We start from the raw sequence: 23,011 nt of genomic DNA, 5'->3' as shown, positions 1-23,011 counted from the left end.
TGAGAAGATTCTTGGCATATATTGGAACACAAACTTGGACTGCATAAGTTTCCAGTTGAAGTTTGACCGATTAGATCCGGAGATAAGAAATGCTAACAGAAAACCTACCATGCGAGAAGTGTTATCTTTCATTATGAGCATTTATGATCCAATGGGATTAATATCGAATTTAACAATCCATGGAAAAATCTTAATGCAAGAAGTGCATAAGGAAACATCAGATTGGGACAATGAGATCTCTGATCATTTAAATGAAAAATGGAAATATTGGCTTGAGATTATAAAAACTGCTACAACAATCAAGATATCAAGATGGATCTTATGCAAGCAAGCTCAACAATTTGAATTGCATATATTCGTTGACGCATCTGAATATGCGTTCGCTGCAGTGATTTATGTCAGAGGGATAAATAAATTTGGAGATTTCGCGAGTATAAGATTAATGGCTGCAAAGGCAAGAGTAGCACCCGTTCGTAAAATCTCAATCCCAAGATTAGAGCTTCAAGCTGCAATCCTAGGAACACGATTATCGAATACGGTACAACAAGAAATGAGATTACAACCTCTCAGGAGTATATTTTGGTCAGATTCACAAACAGTGTTATCATGGATACACTCTGATCATCGAAAGTATAAACCATTCGTAGCATATCGTGTTGGGGAAATACTCGAAACAACTAAAACAGAGCAATGGCGTTACGTACCATCAGAGTCTAACCCTGCGGATGAAGGAACAAAGGAAACATCAGGAGAATCCAAATGGCTGACAGGACCAACCTTTTTGAAGAGACCTGAACAAAATTGGCCACAATCCAGGTTCATGAGAAATACCGAGGAAGAGATTAAAAAGTCAGTTATGTTTCATGGATATGATGATCCAGAGTTTGAATTTATTCAAGAGCATCGTTATTCGAATTGGAACAAATTGGTACATCACATAAGCATTCTAAAAAAATTCGCAGACTGGATAAAAAATAAAAATAATTTCAACGCACACATCAACTACGGCGATAGAAAAGCAGCCGAACGAGCGATTATACGAAAAGCACAATGGGACGACTTCACCGAGGAAATGGAGGACTTAACAAAAAATGGGCATTTGACAAAATCCAGCAAGTTATCAGAATTAACTCCAATGCTGAACGAATATGGAGTCATGGTATCACGCAGTCGATTACAAAATACCAAGATAGTTCCATTATCAGTAAGGCAACCAGTAATCTTGTCTAACAAAAATCATGTTACAAGATTAATCATGATGATGTATCATGAAAAATACCTTCATCAAGGAAATAACGTCGTGTTGGGAGCAGTACATCAAAAATATTGGATTTTAAGATCCAGAGTGGTATTAAACAATGTAAAAGCCAATTGCCAACAGTGTAAAAATAGAAAAGCAACACCAATTCCTCCTCAAATGGCAGCCTTGCCAGAATGTCGTCTAAATATTTATGCTCACCCATTTTCACACACTGGTGTGGATTATTTTGGACCTATCGAAGTGATAGTTAAGCGTTCCATTGAAAAAAGATGGGGAGTAATATTTACCTGTTTAACGACACGTGCTACGCATATTGAGTTAGCTGATCGGCTGGATACTGATGCATTCATCATGTGCTTACGAAATTTCCAGAATAGGAGAGGAAAAATCACTCATATTTATAGTGATAACGGCACAAATTTTGTAGGAGCAGAAAAGGAATTAAATTCACTCGTAATAGAAATAAACAACAAAATGAGCAGAGGTGAAGCAGCCGCTATGGAAATATCTTGGTCATTCAATCCACCAGCAGCATCACATTTCGGAGGTGTATGGGAACGTCTCATACAAATAATAAAGAATTGTCTTTATGAAATGTTTCAAGCATGTAAAAATCGAAAACTACAGCTAGAAGTACTAAGATCGGCATTAATTCAAGCTGAATTCATACTCAATTCACGTCCTCTTACTCACATACCTATTGAGAATATTGAAGAAGAAGTGCTAACGCCATTTCACTTTCTTATTGGTAGAGCAGGTGAATACTCACCACCGTATGATCCATCGGCAGGAGAGCTGTCTCGAGATAAATGGAGATTAGTACAACACTATGCACGACATTTTTGGGATAGATGGAGGAAAGAGTACCTACCAACCATAATAAAACGACAAAAATGGACTAGCAAGGCAGAACCAATAAAGGAAGGTGACATCGTGCTGATAACGGATAATAATACACCTCATTACCAGTGGCTTAAGGGACGAGTCATTAAAACGCATACAGCATCAGACGGCCAAGTCCGTTCCGTGGACATTCAAACGGCAAAAGGTGTATATAAAAGACCATCAGTAAAGGTAGCTGTACTGGATGTAAAAGGAGAAGTCATAAAAAAGAACAACACAAGTCAGTTAACAGAAGAACATCAAGTAAATCACCATCGTGAAGAAGGATTTAGACAACAACGGCAACCAAAAGGATCAAAACGGCATTACAATCCGTTTAGTAAGGAGATTATAATTAACCCTGAAAAAAATATTCCAAGCGAACAGGAGGACCTACCGATTGTATCAAAAGCTAAGATCAATTTCGATTCGTGGGGAAAACGTCAAAAAATCGACATCGATAAGGTCAAAGAGATAAGGGACACAATATCCGCAATGAAGCCTTCACGATCTAAAAAACCATGTATAATAAGAGCAACATATTGGCATATCGCAATAATGATGTTTTTATGGTGCTTATGCTGTGCACTCGGATTACAAACTCACGGATTGATTGCGTATGATTGTGCGAGTCCTGAGATAAATATGACTAGCTATTCGCTCACGGACGTGTCATCCTGTTTACCATCATTAAAGAATTTATCAAGCATCGAAATGCCAATCCAAGTATTGCAGCGCAACACAATGAGTACTACAATAGTATATCAATGTAAAGTAATCATCAAGAGATCCATCCTGCATTGTGGAATGCATTCACACACCTCAGACTACGAACGTGGATATTCCTATGTGGTAAAGGAATTCACTGCGGAGGAGTGCAGAAACACACATCTAACGGGATCTGTAACACTAACTCATAACAGCAGAATAGATGAACTGAAGAGAAATACTACCACTAGAGGCAAAACATTGGTCGTAGGAAGTTTATGGGGCAGTTCATGCAGCGGTGGAGAATACAAAACTCCTGAGTACACATGGACAAATGCGTTAGTTTACTTTGAATATGAGATCGCTCTATACAACTACGAAGCCACAGTAGACAACGAGAATGACCAAATACTTCTACGACATGGAATAGTGTGTCCATATTCGCATGGGAAGTGTTTAGATTCTGAAGACGGATATTCCACTTGGGATATAAGTTTAAACAAAAAATGCGAAGAATCAGATTTCGAAGTTATCTATGAAGGTCATGTCAACAAAACTATTAACATGGATTCCGACAGAAAAGATCAACAAATTGTGTATACATCGATATCGGATTCGCATTTATTCTCCATAAAAACAAAAGGAAGTACAAAAATCTGTGGTTACACTGGTTATAGTACTGATCATCCCAGGATATTTATTTTGGAATCGGTCGAATTCAAATCACCCTTTCATCGGAGAGCATCAAACGCAAAGAACCATGATCTTTTCACATATTTCAACTCAAAGATTACATTAGTTGAAAATTACATTGGGCAGCAATTAAACGACGTGTATACCACAGTAATGACAGAAATGTGCAAATTAGACAAAGCATTGTTAGAGACAAAGTTAACACTAGCTCGTTTAAATCCAACAGAATTCGTAACCAGCCTAATGAGAAGATCTGGATTTACAGCAGTAGTAGCAGGTGAAGTGCTGCACGTGTTAGAATGCAAGCCAGTCTACGTGAAGCCCTTTGCTATGGATAGATGCTATCAAGAGCTACCGGTCAAACATGGAAATGTAACGATGTTTTTGACACCGGTCACACGTACATTACAGATCAGAGGTACGGAAATCGAATGTACACCATTGCTTCCAGCAAAGTTTCAATTCGGCGGAAGATAGTTTACCATTGATGGTAGAATAAGAGAAGCAATTCCACCTCAAAAAATTACAACGGATTTAATAACGAAATGGACTTACACACCGTTACCTAATCTGATGGAAAGCGGTGTATATGACAACGACAGTTTGCAAAAAATGCGTAGCATGATATATGACCAAGGAGATCGGCGAATTGCATCCAATATTGTTCACAAGATATTGACCGGACATAACCCAAGTCGGCAAGGCTTTTACTTCGACGCATTAGTATCGGAAAAAATTATTGACACCGTCATCAATAAATATTGGAGTAAATTAATTTCATGGTCAACATGGCTAGGAAACTTGACTTCAACAGCGATTGGACTCTACGTAATTGGACGGAGCATAAAATTCATCATTGACACGGTAATGCATGGAAGAATTCTCTACGACATCTACGGTTTCGGATGGCAGTTAATAGCATCATTCTGGGATTCAATGACATCATTTTTAACCCACCGGAACACGCTCAGGAATATTCAGAAGACAACGACTAGAGAATATGATGACAAGATGATAAACGAGCCAACCGTTTTCTCCAAGACGACTGCACCATCAGAAGATGAAGCTAATACGGATTCTCCGTATCGAGGACCAATTTACCCACGAATACCAAACAAATGAAGAAGACAAAAACGAGGATGTGGTAACTGCAAAGGAAGCTGAACATAAACATACTTTATTTTTTAATTATAAAATAAATAAATAAATAAAATTAATATCACATACAGTTCAAAAAGAAATTGAAAATCACGATTTGTAGAGAATAAAGGGCATTTATGATTTATGATTAGAAGAAACTATCGTCGCTAATAAATGAGTAAATTAATTGAATTTACGGAGGCCGGAATGTTGGGAACGCGACGAATTAATTAGTTCTATTCAAAATAATGATTATTGTTTTCACCTCTCTTTGAAATAAAAATAATAAACATATCACCAGCTAGGCGCAGGCAACAAAAGCGCAAGCAATAAATATTTCTCTATGCGCATTACCTGGTAACTTTTAAAGAATGAAGTGATTACCTGCTTAGAAGAAGGAAATGTGTCGTAAATAAAGATTGTTGGAAAAACCCCAGAAGATGGAAATGTGCCATAGAAAAAGATAGCAAGGAATTTACCTACGACACATTATACGAAGGACTAGATCACCCATTAGATTTTACCTGTTAAACTTTTTAGGTTTAAGATTAGCTATATAAGGAAAATGAATTGTTAAATAAAGTTAGTTCGTTGGTAAGGCTCAATCGGTCCATTTGTGAAGTCCGAACAATCCCTTTCGTAAGTGTTTTCATCAGGTATCGTTTCAATTCATTCGTCGAAGAAGCACAAGCCTACGTTTTAGTGAGGTCTTAGCCTTTGAGTTGAATTGAAGGTTGATCTTGATGCTAAGATACTTTTTTCAGTTTGTTAAAGTTTCTAATTATTCAGATATAGGAATAAGCTCTCACTTTGGTAGAGCAACTATCCTATAAGTTTAAAAGAACTTTAATATAATTGAGAATTGAAAGTTGTGTCTAAGCAATCCTGACGGATTGAGCGCACCATTAAAAACCGTTCGCCGCGAACGTCTATCCTTCGCGTTCATTTGTTCAATAAGTGCTGAACAAAGTTTTTCAAAGTCTTCGCGTCGCGAACACACATTTTAAGATCGCCTATTGAAAAGTGACGCGAGAATTATACACTGAAACAAGGATCATAGTTAGAAATACTATTTTGCAGAAAACACTTATTATCAATATAACCGCGCTTATTACTGTTAAATCTACTATGAATTCAGTATAGTTGACTACGAATGTAAAACAATTTACTATGATTCTGACGAAACTACTATGCTTGCTCAAAATGCATAGTAATTTTGATAGAAATAATAGTAAAATTAAATGAAATTGTTTTCTGCACAAATCTATTGGTGGAGGTATTTAATTTAAACCAGCAATATAGTATTTTTGCCAATGGATTTTGTATCAGTGTATGGTCTGTGTATTTTAATCATACATTCCAATTTGTTTCAGTGTATACACCTTGTAAGCGCCAGGTTAGCCCAGAAAGCGTTTCCATTTTGACATTTCTCTCAGCCATCTATCGCTCATCGTTCATGTTTATCATATTTACATAATTCCGGCAAAAGTCACTGCAATCCAATCTGCACTGCAATTTAACAAACGAAAAATGCCTCCCCAGCTGAAAGATATCCCTCCCCAACCGAAAACTCCCGAAGAGGAGGAAGTGTTCAAAAATTTGTGGTCGGTAAGTTTTGGTTTGGATGTAACATTATTGAAACAATATGCAAATAAGGTATTTTTAGATCCGACCGTGTTACCTTTACAACGAGGAGTACGATGATTGCACCGGCATTCGAGCACGGTTCCACCAGTACTTCATCCATGGGGACAGCATCGATTGCAACCAGTGGAAGCGAGATTTCGACAATTGTGTGAAATTCGAGCGAAATCCTCATAACACGAAGAGCGCTCTGGAGCTGATTGAAAGTGAAAAAATAAGAAGAACCGAGAGACTTAAGGCACACTATGGAAACGATGTGTGGGCAAAGCGTAGCAAAGCTCCGGAAGATTGGGCGAAGCCCTTGCCGGAAAAGCTGCAAAAGGAGTACGAAAATTCCTATTTGGAGCTTAAGGCAAGGGAGATGCGTGGAGAGGTGGAACCATCCAAAGAGGATGGTCGAACGATGTGCGTCATCATGTAAAGAAGCATATTGTCGTTTAAGTTTAGTTTTATTGAGTTCTTAGCACATTATACATTTAATACAAGATTAAGTAATTTAAAATAATAATTATTCGTCACTTTCATCTTCAATAACGCCAACAGCAACACCACCACCAGATTTCTCACCGACGCTTTTTTCACTTCCGGAACCAGCTTCTGATCCTGAACCAGATCCTTGCTCAGAGCCAGAGCCTGATCCCGAACCGGAACCGGAATGCGCGGAATCATCATCGCTATCATCCGAGTCACCCAGTGCCTTAAGAACTCTCTTCTTGTCGACATTCTTCTTCTTGCGACCCATATCCATATCTGAACCATCTTCGTCGGAAGAGTAGATCGCTGCTCCCTGCTTGGGTTTCGATCGATCGTCCTTGTACTTGTTCTTGATGGCTGCAATGGAGATTCCACCTTCATCGTCCGAACCTTCGTCTTGTTGATAAGGATTGTTCTGATTGGCGCCGGAGTCTCGTTTGCGGCTGCTGGATTTGCTCGCTGTGGGTTTGGCTCGCATGGCCATTCGAAGTTTTTCCTCTTCCTTCTTGATGTTCTCTTTGCGGTTTGCGTCCGGATCGAATCCGACTTGGGTGAGAATTTTAATGCCGGATGTTTTAGTCGAGCGATCGGCAAGTGACATGGTCATCTTCTTGTGAGTGAACGATTCCGTCGAGTGTGGTCGGAAGGTGAGTTTGGTTCTGAACACGGATTGACCTTGAAGACCGGTACCCTGACGGATGAAGAGATGGTTGTGGTCGCCTTGTAGTGGCTGCTTGTGGACGTCGAAAATTTCAGAACCTAGATGAAGGCTCATGCTGCCATCAGACCATCGAACTAAACGAGCGTTGGTTTCTCGAACGCCGCTTCCGTCGTCGTCTATATTGTTGCGCCATCGGATGGTATTACCAACCTTCAGCTTCAAACGTTGTCTACCTTCCTCATCTAGGGTTTCTTCTTCGTCAATTTCGTCTTCGTATGTTTCAGTGTCGAATGGACGCGTTTCGACCGAAAGAAAATTAGGAAGCTTGACGAAATGCAAGTCCCGGCCGACATCTGTGACGATTCTCGGAATTTCAACATCGATACGTGTCTCAGGAATTGGTTCCGGCTCTGGTTCCGGTTCTTTTGGTTCATCGAACCTTGCCAATCCTTGTTTTCTTTCATCATCCGAAGACCTTCGATCGCTTCCTCGGCTCCTCGATCTGGATCGGGATCTCGATCGTGATCGACCACGGCTTCTGGAGCGTTCCCGATCGCTTTCCTTTTTCTGTGCATCTTCCAACTCATCCAGTTCGTCCCGCTCCCGTTCCGAAGCCTCGTCTGAGCTGATATCATCAGCATCACCGAAAAGTGCATCCGCTGTAACGTTGTCCTTTCCCTTGGCTGGTTCCTCTCTATCGGAAGCCTCATCCGAGTCGGAATCAATAAGTTTATTCTTCTTTTTTATTTGCACCTTCTCGGCGTCCGATCCGGAATCACTGGATATAACGGCTCGCTTCCGTTTATCTCCCACGTCGGAATCAACCGAACCTGAACGACTACGTCCACTTCTCGATGGAGACCGCGATCCAGACTTGGACCGTGCCGATTTTACTGGCGACGGAGAACGCGATCCAGACTTGGATCGTGCCGATTTCAGTGGTGATGGCGAACGGGATCTAGACTTGGACCGCGCCGATTTCGTTGGCGACGGTGAACGGGATCCAGACTTGGACCGTGCCGACTTCGCAGGTGACGGCGAACGGGATCCAGACTTGGACCGTGCTGATTTCGATGGGGACGGCGAACGGGATCCAGATTTAGACCGTGCTGACTTCACAGGCGACGGTGAACGCGATCCGGATTTGCGCGACCGCGATCGTGATCTACGGCTTGATTGGGATTTGGCCTGTATGGAATAGCATTTCCTATTTTAGAATAGACATTTTTATAATAAAATTCGGGTATTCACTTACCGGAGAACCTGACCTAGATCGCGATCCACTTCTGGATCTAGCGGGACTTCCGCTTTGAGATCTGTTCGCCGGAGATCCACTGCGGGAACGTGATTTGGCACTGCCAGTCGGCGATGCTTGCGATCGCGAACGAGATCTTTTGGAGTGTTGTGACCCGGGTGGGCTTCTGGATCCCGAACGGGATCGGGGTGAGTCTGAACGGGACCTTTGAGAACCGGCCGGTGACTGAGAACGAGAACGGGAACCGGAACGAGATTTGCCTGAATGACGGGATCCGGAACGAGACCGGTGAGAGCCGGCCGAGTTCGAACGGCTGCGATTTTGTGGAGTACCGGAGCGAGACCGATTTGCCGGAGAGTTGGATCGGGAATCGTGATGCTCCAGCGAGTGACCCGGAGTGGGAGCGACTTGTGGTGTGCCGCTACGGCTGCGACTGCCACGACTCGAGTCGGAATCAGAACCTGCGGTGCGAAACGACGCATTAGTGTAAACAGGGGAAAAAATCATCAGTTTTGTGATACTTACCGGATCCTTCACTATCCCGTTTTCGTCCCATATCGGTGGATAGCTTGAACAGCTTTTTAAAGGACGATTTTAGCGAAAATATACGATTTTATCGTAAAAATCAAGATTTTATTAACTATTTCCTCAACGCGTAGCTTGCACACACAGTTCTGTCAAATTTTGTCTAAACGTTTGAGCTGAAGCGTTACGCAAAATGTGTGAGGTTAGCCCATCTTACTTGAATCAGCGAAACTCAAATACAGATAACGCTGCTGGCTGAATTGACAAACTGCCAAACGTCAAACCAACAGAATCACAACAAAAAATGCAAATGGTCGCAACGCAAGTTCGCCACTATTTTGCTCCGCGTTTTAAAGTTACAAATTACCCTTGAAAAGTGTCCACTAGTCCCCGGGAATAGATGTGGAAGTATGTCTCGCGCCGTATCCGTGATGTTTGCGATCGAACCTACACTGTACTAGACGTTCGCCGCCCGTGGCAGTGCGGTGGAGAGCGGTTGTGCTCCGAAAATAATCTTCCAGGAGATGGACAGCAGCAATCGAAGGACGAGAAAGTTCCTCAACGGGAAAAGGCCAAAGCATCCTACTGTTTGTTGAGTGTGGCCAGGAGCCACCTCGAGTTGAGTCGGGAAAGAAAGCAGCACTATGATACCGGGTCGAACAGTTCCGATAAGGAGGGATTTCGCCGAAAGGAATACTGTTCCTTTCAGCCAAACTGGATTGGAGCAATCACTTGGGTGAGTTTAGCTTATTATTGTTGTTCACTGACGAAAGCGATGAATCGAGGTGAAGGGCAACAAAGAGACGCAGACGGTTGCTGAACATTAGAGGAGAAAAGGAAAATTTGAGATGTTATTTTGTTTTCGTCTCAGATATTATGAGAATATAGAAAATTCTAGTGTGGGTTTTAATTAACTTATAAAATTAACATACAAAGAATAATTTGATTATTCCACTACTGGTTTAATTCTAGAGATTTATGGCAGCACGAAAACTAAATTTTGCTGCGTACCACAAAATAGCGTATGATACGATTAAACCTTATACCGTGGGACGCCGTTAAATTGAATAGCTAAAATGGAAGCTAAGCTGTTTAACTGGTACCCCTACACAGGTCCCATAGCGTTACGCATCTGTGTAGGGGTACCAGTTGAATCAATTCTAAGGCTGTGAACCATTTGCCGAGTTAAATTTAACTCGTGGTTAAAAGTGACATTTCGAAAGTTATTTTCTATGTTCGAAAATCCCCGTGCTGTCGATCGACCGGTTTTCGAGCCACGGTTGTCAAAATTTAACTTCTTGTCTGTCAGAAATAACCATGCTCAGATAGCAGGGTTAATCGATAACTTTTCATCTGTCAAATTTTAACCAAAAGTTAAAATAATCCACCAAATGGTTCAGAGCCTAAATGAGCGCCCTTAAATTTCAATTTAAGCTATTCAAACTAACGGGGTTCTACGGTAAGTGAATCATGCATTTGTTTACAAAGATGATACATTTTGTTATCAGCTGTGCAATAATTCTAGATGAACATTGCAAAAGGTCCTATTGGTATTGATCGATGTTCTCTTTGGATTCATGGTGTCTTTCGAAAAAAATACTTATTGAAAAAAAAATCAGTATCGCTGAAACACCCACCAAACGAAAGCTTAGGGTCGCTCCTTTCATATGAGGCTAGTATGGAAATGTTCTATCGGAGGGTCTAGAACAATTTTAATTTTTTCCGTATTTTTCAGCGTAAATTACGTTCAAAAATTAACTCTCTAGACCATTGAAGCCAAACATATGTATGGAAAAATGACCTCCGAAAAATGGCACCTAAGATTTGGTTTGGTGGGTGTTTAAGCGATACTAATTTTTTTTTATAATAATGTTATCCTACCACAGACACCGTGGATTACCTTACTATCAAAACAATCAGACCTACTTTGTCTGCACGGTGCGTGATGTGAAGTGACTGTAGTCATCTCGTGTCACGTAACTTTCCATTTGATTTGCACGGAAACTCCGTCACATGACTATATTGTCATTTCACTAGTGTCATAGAGATTCATCTCACCGCACTCGCCGCTCATAAAAGGTCTGAACATGTCTGTAGCGGAGTTATTAACGCTTAAAAAAGTCGATGGAGAGAATATAGATTGGACCTTTTGAAAATTTCGTCTTCAATTCCAGAGATGATAACATTAATCACCTATAAAGAAATGCATGTAAATGCATGCATCACAAATTTAATACTGATTGGCGAAGAGAATAATTCTAGATAGAGCTGGAATTGGGTTTCAAGGTTGCAAAGACTCATTTCAGCTAAAATAATGTTTTTCGGAATAATAAAACCAAAAGATGGTATGATGGCATGTTTTACTTGTAACTTACAAGAAGAGGTTACAAAGTATGCGTTGGAAACATAAAACCTGTAAATGTTGCTTTCTATGAGTCACAATCAGCGATTTGCTGATCGCTGAGTGAGTGAGTGAGTGAGTGAGTGAGTTTGTGAAAAATCGCTGATTGTGACTCTCATGAAGTGAAATAAACAGGTTTAATATGTCAAACACATTCTTTGCAACCTCTTCTTGTATCCTACCAATTTAAAATTTGATCATGGCATCTAATTATTTCATAATTTAGAAAAACATTGTTTTAGCTGAAATGAGTCTTTGCAACCTTGGGCGTAACAGCTTTTGTAAACAATGATTTCTCTCGATGATTTCTAGAAAGCCAAGGCGACACTCAAATCATCAACACCATCGAGTAGAGGAAGACTTGCCCTTCCCGTTGGTTATGTAGGTTTGCGTGTGCGTGCCATGAGTTTCGAAAAGTCATTGTTTACAAAAGCTGTTACGCCCTAATTCCACCTCTATCAAGAATTATTATCTGAAATCTGAAAATTAAACTTTCAAAAATTTTCGTAATATGTCCGGTCACCATTCTCGATTTTTCTTCTCTCAATATTTTTTCGTTTCGATTTTTATTCTGTTTTCAGTTTAACAACACTCCCTTTCTGAAATTTTCCAGACAAATGCCATCATCTGCGGTTGGTACACAAGCCAACTGATCTGTCTCTACCGTCGTAACCACAAGTGGGAGGGTCCCAAGTGCCTTCCGTACTTGATTTCCTCCGCCCATAAGTTCCCCCGTGAGTTTCAAAGCTCGCACTATTCGAGTTGCCATCCCTTCTCTAATCCACCCCCTCTCGAGCATGCTCCGAAGTCACAGCAGGACCCACAACAGTCATTGGTTCCCACTTTTCTGGGATTCCCGATACCAACGGCCAAACCCAGCCGTCTCGACGAGTTTGACTTTGAAGATCTGTCCGGTGCTCGCAGAAATGTCCTGTTCGAAATCAACAACGATGGCCGTCAACAGACCGGAAATCAACACCGTTTTGACTCGCTTGTTGTCAACGAGGGACGTGGTCTTGCTGCGGTTAAACAGCAGCAGGAGCCCAAAGCTCCGACCGTCGAGTCGGCCATGGAGAATCTGATGTCCGTTATCGGTGAGATCGAATACCAACTTGGAGTGGAGAACCTGGAGATTGGTGATTATACAACAGCGGTGTCTCACTTGAAGTTGGGTACCAGCCACCAGCATGCCGGTGCAGCTTTCAATCTGGGAATCTGCTACGAGCAAGGGTTCGGGGTCAAGAAAAGTGCTCGTGTGGTTAGTTTTAAATTACTTAAAAAAGCTAGAATGACTAACTCCTTTATTTTACAGGCGATGGAATGCTTCCATTTGGCATCAACCTTAGGTCATGCTCAAGCCATGTATAATCTCGGCGTTTACTACGCTCGCGGTCTCGGTGGACTACGCCGTAGTCGACCAATGGCGAAGAAGTGCTTCACGGCGGCCGCCGATTTGGGACTGGAGGAAGCCATCGTTGCGCTTGGACCTAGCTACAACAAGCAGTCATCCATGTCGTCTCCCAGTGGCTCATCGGTTTCGACGCCGCAACCGATGGCCGCTCCGTACGGTTTCAAGTTCACCTTTGATGATGTTGAACGGTATGGCTACGATGCTGTCAAAGTCCCGGAACAACCAGAACAGCTTGAACTACGTTTAGTATCGGCAATGGCTTAATTTGAGTGTATTTTTTGCTTTCTTTTTTATATTGATTTAATTATGATATCATATTTTCTTTTCTGATAGATGTTACCTATAATCGCATACCTGCCCCGTATGTATATGTATTGATATCAAGAAAATGACTGTCAAAGTTACGGAGTGCATTTCCCATGTTAATGTGTTGTTTTCTTATAAACGATAGTTGCAATGAAGCTTGAATGTTTTATTACATCAGCGAAAATTAGAGAATTTAAAAGGCAGACCAGCAACTTGATCTCTGAGGGATAAAATTTATGAATATGACTCTTATGTGGTTTTATTTTGCATGATGGGACCAACGGTCTTGATGTATTTTTCATCTTATTCAAGAACAAGGTCCTCAATTTTATCATTGTATGAACACTGCCGTTACATGCATAATTGTCTCATGTTCTGCGGGATTCTTTTGGAACGTGGGACATATATGCGTAGAACGGCAGAATAGTAGATGCCAATTGATAATCCCCCCTATTCTGCGAGTCACGTGACTCTCTCTCATCGGTGAGGTGACAATTGTCACCTCACCGGTGACAGAGAGTCACGTGACTCGCAGAATAAGGGGGAATGCATAGTGTTGTAAACTCAAAGTTGACGAAAACGCATAAGGCACTGATATGCGATTATAGGTAGCATAGTACATGTGGTGTTTGAGCATTACTGATGGATACAAATAGTAACAAAAATATTCAAATTCAAACAAATGTATCACTACAATCCGAACTTCAATCAATTCCAGAGTATGAGTTTACCTGTTACCTTGTAGGGCCGTTCAATGATGACTTTCAGCTCTAAAGGCGGTGGAAGAGGTACCACAACCTTAGCGAAATCGGGTGGCATCACTTATTATGAAGGAGCTTCCTTCCTGTATTACCTAACTCGTAACGAATATACGTTGTATCTGCGGGTTTGTATACCGTGTCAAGTTTAACATAGCATAATGAACGTAAAATTAGGTTGATTAGAGGCCGCATAAAAAATTTGACAGATGGGGAATTTCACTGTCGACCGGCGAAATCGGTTGTTTACAAAAAAGGCCTATTAATAAACCGACAACGTCGGGATTAGTACACTAGTTATTTTTGTCAACATATTCGTTAAGGTATTAAATCGAATACCGCCGGGACCGACAGCCATATATTTTATCTATTGTAAAATCCGGCAATTGTATGTTTTTAAATCGGTGTTTATTTTAGTGTACATATTAATATACAGACGATGTCAGTTTAGCTAGTGATTATAAAATAGTGGCAGTTAGGCTAAGTGAGTGCAACTTTATTATTAAATGTCATTACAACCTAAAGGCGCCGGTGGTGTAGTGGTAAGCGTGATTACCTCTCATCCCAGCGGGCCTGGGTTCAATCCCAGTCGGCGCCGCCGGGATGTTCTGAGGCATAACATCTCTGATCACGCCTTCCTTGGGATGGGAAGTAAAGCCGTTGGTCCCCGGTTCATGAGTTGATGGGTCGATAGGTAGGGTCCAGGTGTGGGAGCTGCCTCCCTGGCACGTCGGTAGCATTTGTGCTCAGCACGGAAAACAAGATCGACGGAAAAAACTAACCAAAGGTCATTACAACCTGGTAAGTTGGTATAAATAGTTTTTTTTTTGAAATCTTACAATGGCAAGAATGTGGAGTACTTGGCGTAATAATTATGTTCTCTGAGCACAACGATATTTTTTTTCTTCCATCTCAATTTTTAATCTTGATTGAAGCAAAATGATCACTTCACTGTTTGACACAAAACTAACAAACTAACAGCTCGTTCCCATATGAAGTACCATCGAGGAACGCTAAGATGGTGATTTTTGCTAATGTAATCACACTTATTTAAAGTAGTTCCAGCACAAACGAAGTGACAGACGGAGCGGCTCGAAAACTTTGGTGACTAACCTGCTATTTCAATTTTTCAGTGTACCACATGGCAACACCACTACTACTGGATTGTACCACATGGCAACACTACTACTGGATTGTACTAGCATTTTCACCAAATGTATTAGAATGTTTTGGTTCTATCTCTTTCACTCTACTCAAAACTGAAATGCATAAAAAAATGACAAAATGATACACTCTTTGCACACTGTCAAAGAATCATTGTACACAAAATTAACTTTGTTCAAATCAAAACAAAAAAACTAACCCATCTGGTGGATGATGGCACAAGCTTCCAAGAAAATTCTATTACAGTTAACCACATTATTTTAATGGATTTCTTCGCCAGTTAGTCGTCTGTCACTTCGTTTGTGGTAATAGTAAAAGTAACAAACCAGATAATCGTAAGACTCGTCCGGTCATTGTAATTAAACCGAAAGAGTCCAAACAACCTTGCGAAGATACTCGTAAGTTTTTGAAAACTCAGTTGGATCCAAAAACACACAAAATCAGTAATTTTAGGAATGGTGAAGATGGCTCCATTATTGTTGAGTGTGCAACAGGAGCAAACGTAAGTGATGTAAAAAATGGTATTGAAAGCAATCTGGGTGAAAAATATAGTGCTGTTGTTCCCACTTCGGTGCCAAGATTAAAAATAGTGGGCATGAGCGATCAGTTTTCCTCCGATGTCTTTATTGACTACTTAAAAAGTCAAAATGAAGACATCGCTATTAATGATGTAAAAGTAGTGAACATGTTTGAAAATCCACGCTTCACTTATAACAAGTTAAGTGTTGTAATTGAAGTCGATGTCGAAACTTATAAATGTTTGTTATGTGCGAAAAAAGTAAATGTAGGTTTGATCGGTGCTCGATAGTTCCCGCGATTAATGTGTTGAGATGCTTCAAATGTGGAGAATTTGGACACAAGAGCATGGATTGCAAAAATTGTGATAGATGCTCTAGGTGCAGCCAACAACACAAAACGTCGGAGTGTACGTCAACTGTATTGAAATGTATTAATTGTTTGAAAATGAATAAAGAACGAAAAATGAACTTGGACGTCAACCATGCCGCATTTAGCTCGGAATGTTTGCTCTATAAAAGACTTTTTGATCAGAAGAAAAGCAGCTTGCGTTTCAATAAATCGCAGCCAAGCTCCAGGAATGTGAATCAATTCGATTTTTTATACTTGAATATTGCGGGGTTGTCAACAAACTACGTAGCATTACGTCAGATTGTTGAGGAAAAACGTCCTCTTTTAGTTTTATTATCTGAAACTCATATTGTAGAAACTGAAGCTTTTGATCAGTATAGTATTCCGGGATATATTGTTGCTGCTTGTTTATCACATTTTAGACACACTGGCGGTGTTGCTATTTATGTCAAAGAATCAGTTCAATTCAACCTTCGTACCAACGAAGTTATTGATGGAAACTGGTTCTTGGGCATTACAGTTGTACGTGGCATGAAGACGGGTAATTATGGTGTTTTGTATCATTCTCCCAGTTCTAGTGACCAGCGTTTTGTTGAAGTTTTAGAGAACTGGTTTGAGACATTCCTTGATTCTAGTAAATTAAATATATTGGCTGGTGATTTTAATATTAATTGGCGTGATAACCATAATTCGAATCATTTGAAGCGTTTAGCTGAGTTTTTTAATTTAAAGCAAACGGTAAATGAGTATACGCGTATTTCCAGGCACAGTAGAACTTTAATTGACCACGTTTATTCCAATTTTGATTCCATTTGTTCAGTTACGGATACTGATTTGAAAATAACCGATCATGAGACTTTAGTGATTAATGTCTTAGACCATGTTAACGATAACGATAATTTTGTTAAATTGAAGTGCTGGAGGAAATATTCGAAGCAAGCTGTTTCAAACCTTGTTGAGAGAAGCCTGGATTTTCCATTCGCGGCCGGTAACTTAGATGAATCTACAGCTGTTCTTAATAACACTTTGAAAACATGTACCAATCAACTAGTTGAGCAAAAGTTTGTTTCTTTGAAAAACTCGAACAGCTGGTACAATTTGGATCTTTTGCGTCTTAAACGGAAAAGGGACAAATGGTACAAAAAGTTTTGTAGATCTAATAATGACAATCATTGGACTAGGTACACAATCGCGCGTAATAAGTATTCACAATCGATAAAGAAAACTCGTTGTGAATATGTTCAAAGGAAGATTGATCAGCATCAAAACAACAGCAAAGAGTTATGGAAAATTTTGAAATCTTTATTAAAACCTAGTAATTGCAAACCGCGGTCCATAACTTTTAATGGCACATTAGAACAGTCAGAACAAGTAATTGCATCTAAGTTTAATGATTATTTTGTCGAAAGTGTTTCATTGATTAATCAATCCATTGAATTGGTCGATGAACCTGACGAAATAAAACAGCCAGTTAATAGTAGTTGCAGATTTGAAGTTTTTTACCCAATCACATTAGATGAACTTAGAGTTATTTGTTTTTCATTAGGAAAATCGGCTGGAGTAGATAATGTTAATGCTAGAGTTATTCAAGATTGCTTTCATGTCATTGGCCACATCTTTCTGGACCTTATTAATAAATCATTGCAGAATGGACATGTACCACAAATTTGGAAGGAATCCTTAGTGGTTCCTATTCAAAAAGTTGCTGGAACGATAAAAGCCGAAGAGTTTCGTCCCATCAACATGTTGCACACTTTAGAGAAAATCTTAGAACTTGTTGTTAAAGGCCAGCTGTTGGAGTATTTGAATAGCAACTCTTTGTTGATACCAGAACAATCGGGATATCGGGAAGGGCATTCTTGTGAAACTGCATTGAATTTGGTGTTAGCAAAGTGGAAAGACAACTTGGAGCGTAAAGATACGATTGCTGCTGTTTTTTTGGATCTGAAACGCGCTTTTGAAACAATTTCTAGGCCCTTACTGTTAAGTACAATCAAGCGCTTTGGAATTACGAATACTGCATATAAATGGTTTGAAAGCTATTTGTCTGACAGAACTCAACGGACTGTTTTTAATGATTCTGTTTCCAGTTCCGTGGGGAACAACCTTGGAGTGCCCCAGGGAAGTGTATTAGGGCCCCTTTTATTTATTATGTATATTAATGACTTGCGACGTGTTTTACGGTTTTGCGACATTAATCTTTTTGCAGATGATACTGTGTTATTCATTGCAGCTAAGGATTTAGAAGTTGCCGTCTCACACTTGAATGAAGATTTGCAGTATCTAAGTAGATGGTTGAAGTGTAAGCAGTTAAAATTGAATACAAGTAAAACTAAATTTATGGTAATTTCGCGGAATCGAGTAAATGAGAACGTCTCTGTTGTAATTGATGATGAGACTATTGATCGCGTTCAGGAGATTAAATATCTTGGCGTGATTATTGATGACAAACTTAAGTTCAACTCTCACATTGACAATGTCATCAAGAAAATTGCCAAGAAGTATGGAATTCTATGTCGATTGAAAAACGATTTAACTATTGCCAGCAAAATACAGCTATACAAATCAATCATCTCTCCTCATCTAGACTTTTGCCCTTCCATTTTATTTCTGTCCAATGCAACACAAATATCGAGATTACAGCGCTTGCAGAATAAAATAATGCGTTTGATTTTGAGATGTAATAGATTCACTTCCTCAACTTTGATCCTAGACGCCTTACAATGGTTGTCGGTGAAGCAAAGAATTGTATATTTGACTATGGTGTTCATTTTTAAAGTAGTTAACGGTTTGCTACCTCGATATTTGTGTGATCGAATTGAAAGAGGAACTGACTATCATAGATATAATACTAGAAACGCGGATGAAATAAGAACAACACATTTCTTGACTTGTGCTTCACAGAATTCATTATTTTTCAAAGGAATAAATGTTTTCAATTCGATGCCTAGACACATTAAACGTTCAACAACATTAGCAGAATTTAAGAGACATTACATTTCACACGTTAAAACTGTCTTTTGAACGGTTATCCAGTGATTTTTTTTATGAATTGACAAATTATGTATCTTGACGAAGTTATTTTTAACGGATTATTTTGTATGGATAGCTGTTATAACGACTTTTTAATAATTATTGTAGCACTGCAAAAACTATTTTGTTCGCCACGATGGTGATGATGGATTTTTTATATATGATTTAATAGTAGTAGTAAAAAAAATAGTAGTCTACAAAGGTTTGAGCCTCGCGCGCGTATTACGGATATAGAGGACTGAATTTAACATTTGATAAAATAAAATGCAATTTTGAAGCTTATTTGGAAGATACCTTGAGTTAGTAGTAAGTTTTCTGGCAAATGTTGGGGGTTCGTGAGCATTCCTGACATTGCTGAAAATTATGATAGCATCAGATTGCGGGGTTACTAGTGTAATAGGATGCTTTGTTGATTGTTCATTAACTCTTGATTGCTTGTAATGCTTATGAATATTTTAGGTGGACAAAAAGGCGAACTAAGAGGTGGACGCCTGAGCTTTTCCACATTTATATCGCTGTGAAGCAACTGTAAACTCTAGAGGGAATTTATATCTGTAACTGAAACCAGTTCAATTTTGTTTGCCAACCTGGTTAAAATGTCATATTTAATTATCTTAAAGATAAATCGTCCAGCTCAAACCTTTGTAGGGGTAAGAGGTGGGACCATCATCATCATTCTAAACTCGCGAAATTGAATGCTGTAAAAATAATAATAACGAAATTTACACTGTTTAAATTCAATGCACATTAATTTATCAAAAAATCCATTAAAGTTACCCTCAGTGTTTGTTGAATTTTGACCGCGCTTTTAGCACAGTTGGCGAACAAGTACTGTATTCTCATAAACGACAGCAAAATCAAATGGGTGAATTACTCGAAAAAAAAATTAATTCGTTTTAAAGATGCATTCGTTTTAATGAAGAACATCGTTGAAAATTTAGAAACCCATTATTATACCATGGGCTCAGCAACAAATTATACTTGTTTCTAATTCTCATAGCTTAACTTACCCCAGTTTACTACACCAATTGGTTGACATTATCTAGGTTTATGTTTACTTTTGTCAAGAAACTGGGACAGAAATTGGTTGCATTTTTATAAATATTACAGTAACGACCCGATTTTGTCAGCTGATCAGACTTTTATCTCTCAATAATTTCTCATAATCGCAACTCCACATCTTTCTCTTTTACCTACAAGATGAATATTCAAGGCATACTTTGGTGTAATTAGAACATGAGAAAAAGATGGCTGACAAAATCGGGTCATCACTGTATTTTATTTCGAAACATCATCTTCTTTAATCAGGAAGGGAAAATATATACATTATGAGTGCAAAATTATTGCACTGGTTAATACGTTTTTTATTTGGTCATTTTAGCTTTCGTTTTTTTCTCAACAATGCCTCTTTACGTGTTAATACCTTGATAGCTGCTTTCAATTCTTCAGCTTCAAATATAGCCTTCGCTCGTCGTTCGGCTTTTGATTTCTCCTCAAGAATAGCATTTTGCTTTTCAGATTCAATTCGTTGAAGTTCATCCAGTCTCTTGGCAGCGGTAAGTACTGGATAAAACTGACGTTTGAAATTTCTATGTGTCTTTGCTCGTTTTGGAGTTGTAGGACATTTCAAAAAGGATTATATAATCGTCTTTCTCTTTGGTATCAATCTTTGGTCTTCACTCTGAACAAGAGATAGATGATTAGGCTGGGCACGCTCAACCGGTGAGCTGTCAGGGTTGCAGAAGTATTATCACACGATGGTTCTGACAACACATCAGTGAATCGGTTCCAAAAAATCCAAAAAATGGCCAGTCAATTGTCAATCCGACAGGATTATCTTGGTCCATCGGTGATGCATCTGAAAACTTACTATCATCATGGAAATAAGGTATATTCATATAATTCTAAATATATAAATTACCTACATGCTGACAACTCAATAAGCTCAGTTCTTCTTTGTTCGCCATTCAAGTCTCGGCAATCACCGTCGGGGCTAGGATTTCTATCGTGTGTGTAATCTGGTATTGAAATGGCTTGAGGAGTTTCTCTTAAAGCGAGCATATAACTTGTTGATCCACCGTTAACATTATTCGATGAATACGGGCAGTTCCTATACACTCCAAACCTTCGTTAATGGTCGTCCACGGAATCAAGACTGGTTCTTTCGCATAGAAAGGTGAGTGCAGCATAACTGTAGCATCTTCAATGATCTCAATCGAATTATTCGATGGTGGAAAAATGGTGTCTTTGAGCCAGAGATGAATTTATCGGAACAGCTTCACTCAGTGTGGTTTTGTATATATGGGCCTATTCTACGCGGCGTGTGAGGTGAGGTGAGAGTGAAGTGATGGTGAAGTGACAATTGTCACCTCGGGTGAGGTGACTCTCCATTTGATTTGAATGAAGAGTCACCTCACCCGAGGTGAAATTTGTCACTTTACAAGTGACAGCGTGTCACCTCACCTCACACGCCGCACAGAATAGGCCAAATAGCTTACTGATGGCACAGATGAGGACGTGTTGGCTATGCATTTACTAAAATCCAAGTTTTCGATATTACATGCGCACAAACCGCACACCCTGACGCCATTTATGATACTCTGTTCCCCCGTTCATAGCAGTCCAAAGGACAGGTCCGAAGTGCAGCAATGTCTGCGTTTCACCACGCCAATCCGAAACTGGACCGGAAACGGAGAGCTCTCAATTAACAACTGTGCTGCGTAGGAACTCAGTTCCAGTAAGGACGAATTCAAAAGTTAGAAGAATAATAATAAGAAGAAGACCATCGCGGATCTAGAAATAGAATTAGCCCGGATAAGTTCGGATATCAATGATGTAACTATCTATTTGAGTTCAATGGAACGGTTATCTCTATTAATACGTTTTATTGTGCTTAAACATATACTGTGGCGTACATTATTAACATTAAAATAAACCATTCAAAACCTTGTGCCCTACATTATTCTGGATGTATAAATTCCGTTCTTGTAACTCTACTGATGTAAGGCATATGGAGGAATTCTTACGAAGGCAGTGTTCTGTCATTTCAGTTTATTTCAATTGACTTACATCTAACGTGAGTAGTGATACAAATTGACACATTATTTTTTCTTCAAGGAACTATGTACAAAAATTTACACTGGTGCGCTTGTGGCACATTCGTTTTGCTTATCATTACTTTTAGTTTGATTTCTAGTGAAGCACCACTTTTTGATTTTTGTTCATTCAGTATTTCGTTACAACCGCACAACTTATCATTTTATCTCATTCATTCTGAATCGATCAAAATCATCTCTTTCTCTCTCACACAACTGCAAGAATCGGAAAGAAGTTGGGATAGCACTAAGTATAAGGCCTTTTACCTATTGTTTTGATTCTAATGGTAGTTCCGTGTAGTTTTCGGCTATTGTCTAGTAGTGGATCAAATTTTTGCCTTTCGGTTCTTATCTCGTACAGAAGTTGTAGGCGTGTAGGAACGCTTTGTTTTCATTAGGATGATTCAAGTCGTTAATTATAACCTTTTTTTCTCTATCTGCCAGGCGTTACAATTAATTGAGTCTGCTAATTCATCCGCCTTACCTTTGTAGATCTCTCGGTTGTGTACACAGGGTGTTATTGTTTTCAATATTTAATGGCCTTACAAACTAGGAATAAATTAACGGACGGCGACGAATGGCTTATCAGCAGGCCTGCAAAACGAAAACGGCGCGAAACGCCCGAAAAGAGGAGCGAAATTGAGTCAAATTGCTAATCGAGTTTAAAGTGGCGTAACCGACCACTCAGTTCGGTAGTCAGTCGGAGATTTTAATTACAGCCAAAGCATTAGCG

The 23,011-nt window shown here is 39.5% G+C and overlaps 4 protein-coding genes across 4 annotated transcripts in view; 2 read left to right on the top strand and 2 right to left on the bottom strand.

Annotated features, from left to right (window-relative positions):
- Positions 1-6,148: 6,148 nt before the first annotated feature.
- On the top strand, positions 6,149-6,819 carry LOC135701334 (synaptic plasticity regulator PANTS). The gene is made up of 2 exons (XM_065222100.1): positions 6,149-6,292; positions 6,351-6,819. The coding sequence occupies exons 1-2, from the start codon at positions 6,215-6,217 to the stop codon at positions 6,747-6,749; spliced, it is 477 nt and encodes a 158-aa protein (XP_065078172.1). The 5' UTR covers positions 6,149-6,214; the 3' UTR covers positions 6,750-6,819.
- On the bottom strand, positions 6,766-9,407 carry Atu (Another transcription unit). Its single transcript, XM_065222099.1, has 3 exons — positions 9,244-9,407; positions 8,719-9,179; positions 6,766-8,651 (listed from the first exon to the last, which is right to left on the bottom strand). Exons 1-3 carry the CDS (start codon positions 9,272-9,274, stop codon positions 6,837-6,839), a joined length of 2,307 nt encoding a protein of 768 aa, XP_065078171.1. The 5' UTR covers positions 9,275-9,407; the 3' UTR covers positions 6,766-6,836.
- Positions 9,408-9,534: 127 nt separating this feature from the next.
- On the top strand, positions 9,535-13,813 carry LOC135701330 (uncharacterized). Its single transcript, XM_065222095.1, has 3 exons — positions 9,535-9,979; positions 12,258-12,902; positions 12,957-13,813. Exons 1-3 carry the CDS (start codon positions 9,644-9,646, stop codon positions 13,317-13,319), a joined length of 1,344 nt encoding a protein of 447 aa, XP_065078167.1. The 5' UTR covers positions 9,535-9,643; the 3' UTR covers positions 13,320-13,813.
- Positions 13,814-22,489: 8,676 nt separating this feature from the next.
- The window catches only part of Spec2 (CDC42 small effector protein Spec2), a 107,517-nt gene continuing 106,995 nt past the window's right edge, over positions 22,490-23,011 (bottom strand). The window contains exon 5 of the mRNA XM_065222119.1: positions 22,490-22,872. Coding sequence (XP_065078191.1) covers positions 22,864-22,872 — 9 coding nt within the window. The 3' untranslated portion in view covers positions 22,490-22,863. The remainder of the gene's footprint in view (positions 22,873-23,011) is intronic.

This window comes from Ochlerotatus camptorhynchus, unplaced genomic scaffold (genome assembly GCF_037179485.1).
Source record: "Ochlerotatus camptorhynchus isolate MF236.1 unplaced genomic scaffold, CSIRO-AGI_Acam_v1.1 ptg000157l, whole genome shotgun sequence".
Classification (NCBI taxonomy): domain Eukaryota; kingdom Metazoa; phylum Arthropoda; class Insecta; order Diptera; family Culicidae; genus Ochlerotatus; species Ochlerotatus camptorhynchus.
The sequence above is the reverse complement of the archived record's forward strand: the minus strand, read 5'-3'. Positions and strand labels throughout refer to the sequence as shown.

Coding starts and splice junctions, on each gene's coding strand:
- LOC135701334 (XM_065222100.1), top strand. CDS start 6,215: ATGCCTCCCCAGCTGAAAGATATCCCTCCCCAACCGAAAACTCCCGAA. Junction 6,293..6,350: donor TGTTCAAAAATTTGTGGTCG/GTAAGTTTTGGT, acceptor AGGTATTTTTAG/ATCCGACCGTGTTACCTTTA.
- Atu (XM_065222099.1), bottom strand. CDS start 9,274: ATGGGACGAAAACGGGATAGTGAAGGATCCG. Junction 9,180..9,243: donor ACGGGATAGTGAAGGATCCG/GTAAGTATCACA, acceptor TTCGCACCGCAG/GTTCTGATTCCGACTCGAGT. Junction 8,652..8,718: donor GATCTAGGTCAGGTTCTCCG/GTAAGTGAATAC, acceptor TATTCCATACAG/GCCAAATCCCAATCAAGCCG.
- LOC135701330 (XM_065222095.1), top strand. CDS start 9,644: ATGTGGAAGTATGTCTCGCGCCGTATCCGTGATGTTTGCGATCGAACC. Junction 9,980..12,257: donor GGATTGGAGCAATCACTTGG/GTGAGTTTAGCT, acceptor GAAATTTTCCAG/ACAAATGCCATCATCTGCGG. Junction 12,903..12,956: donor TCAAGAAAAGTGCTCGTGTG/GTTAGTTTTAAA, acceptor TTTATTTTACAG/GCGATGGAATGCTTCCATTT.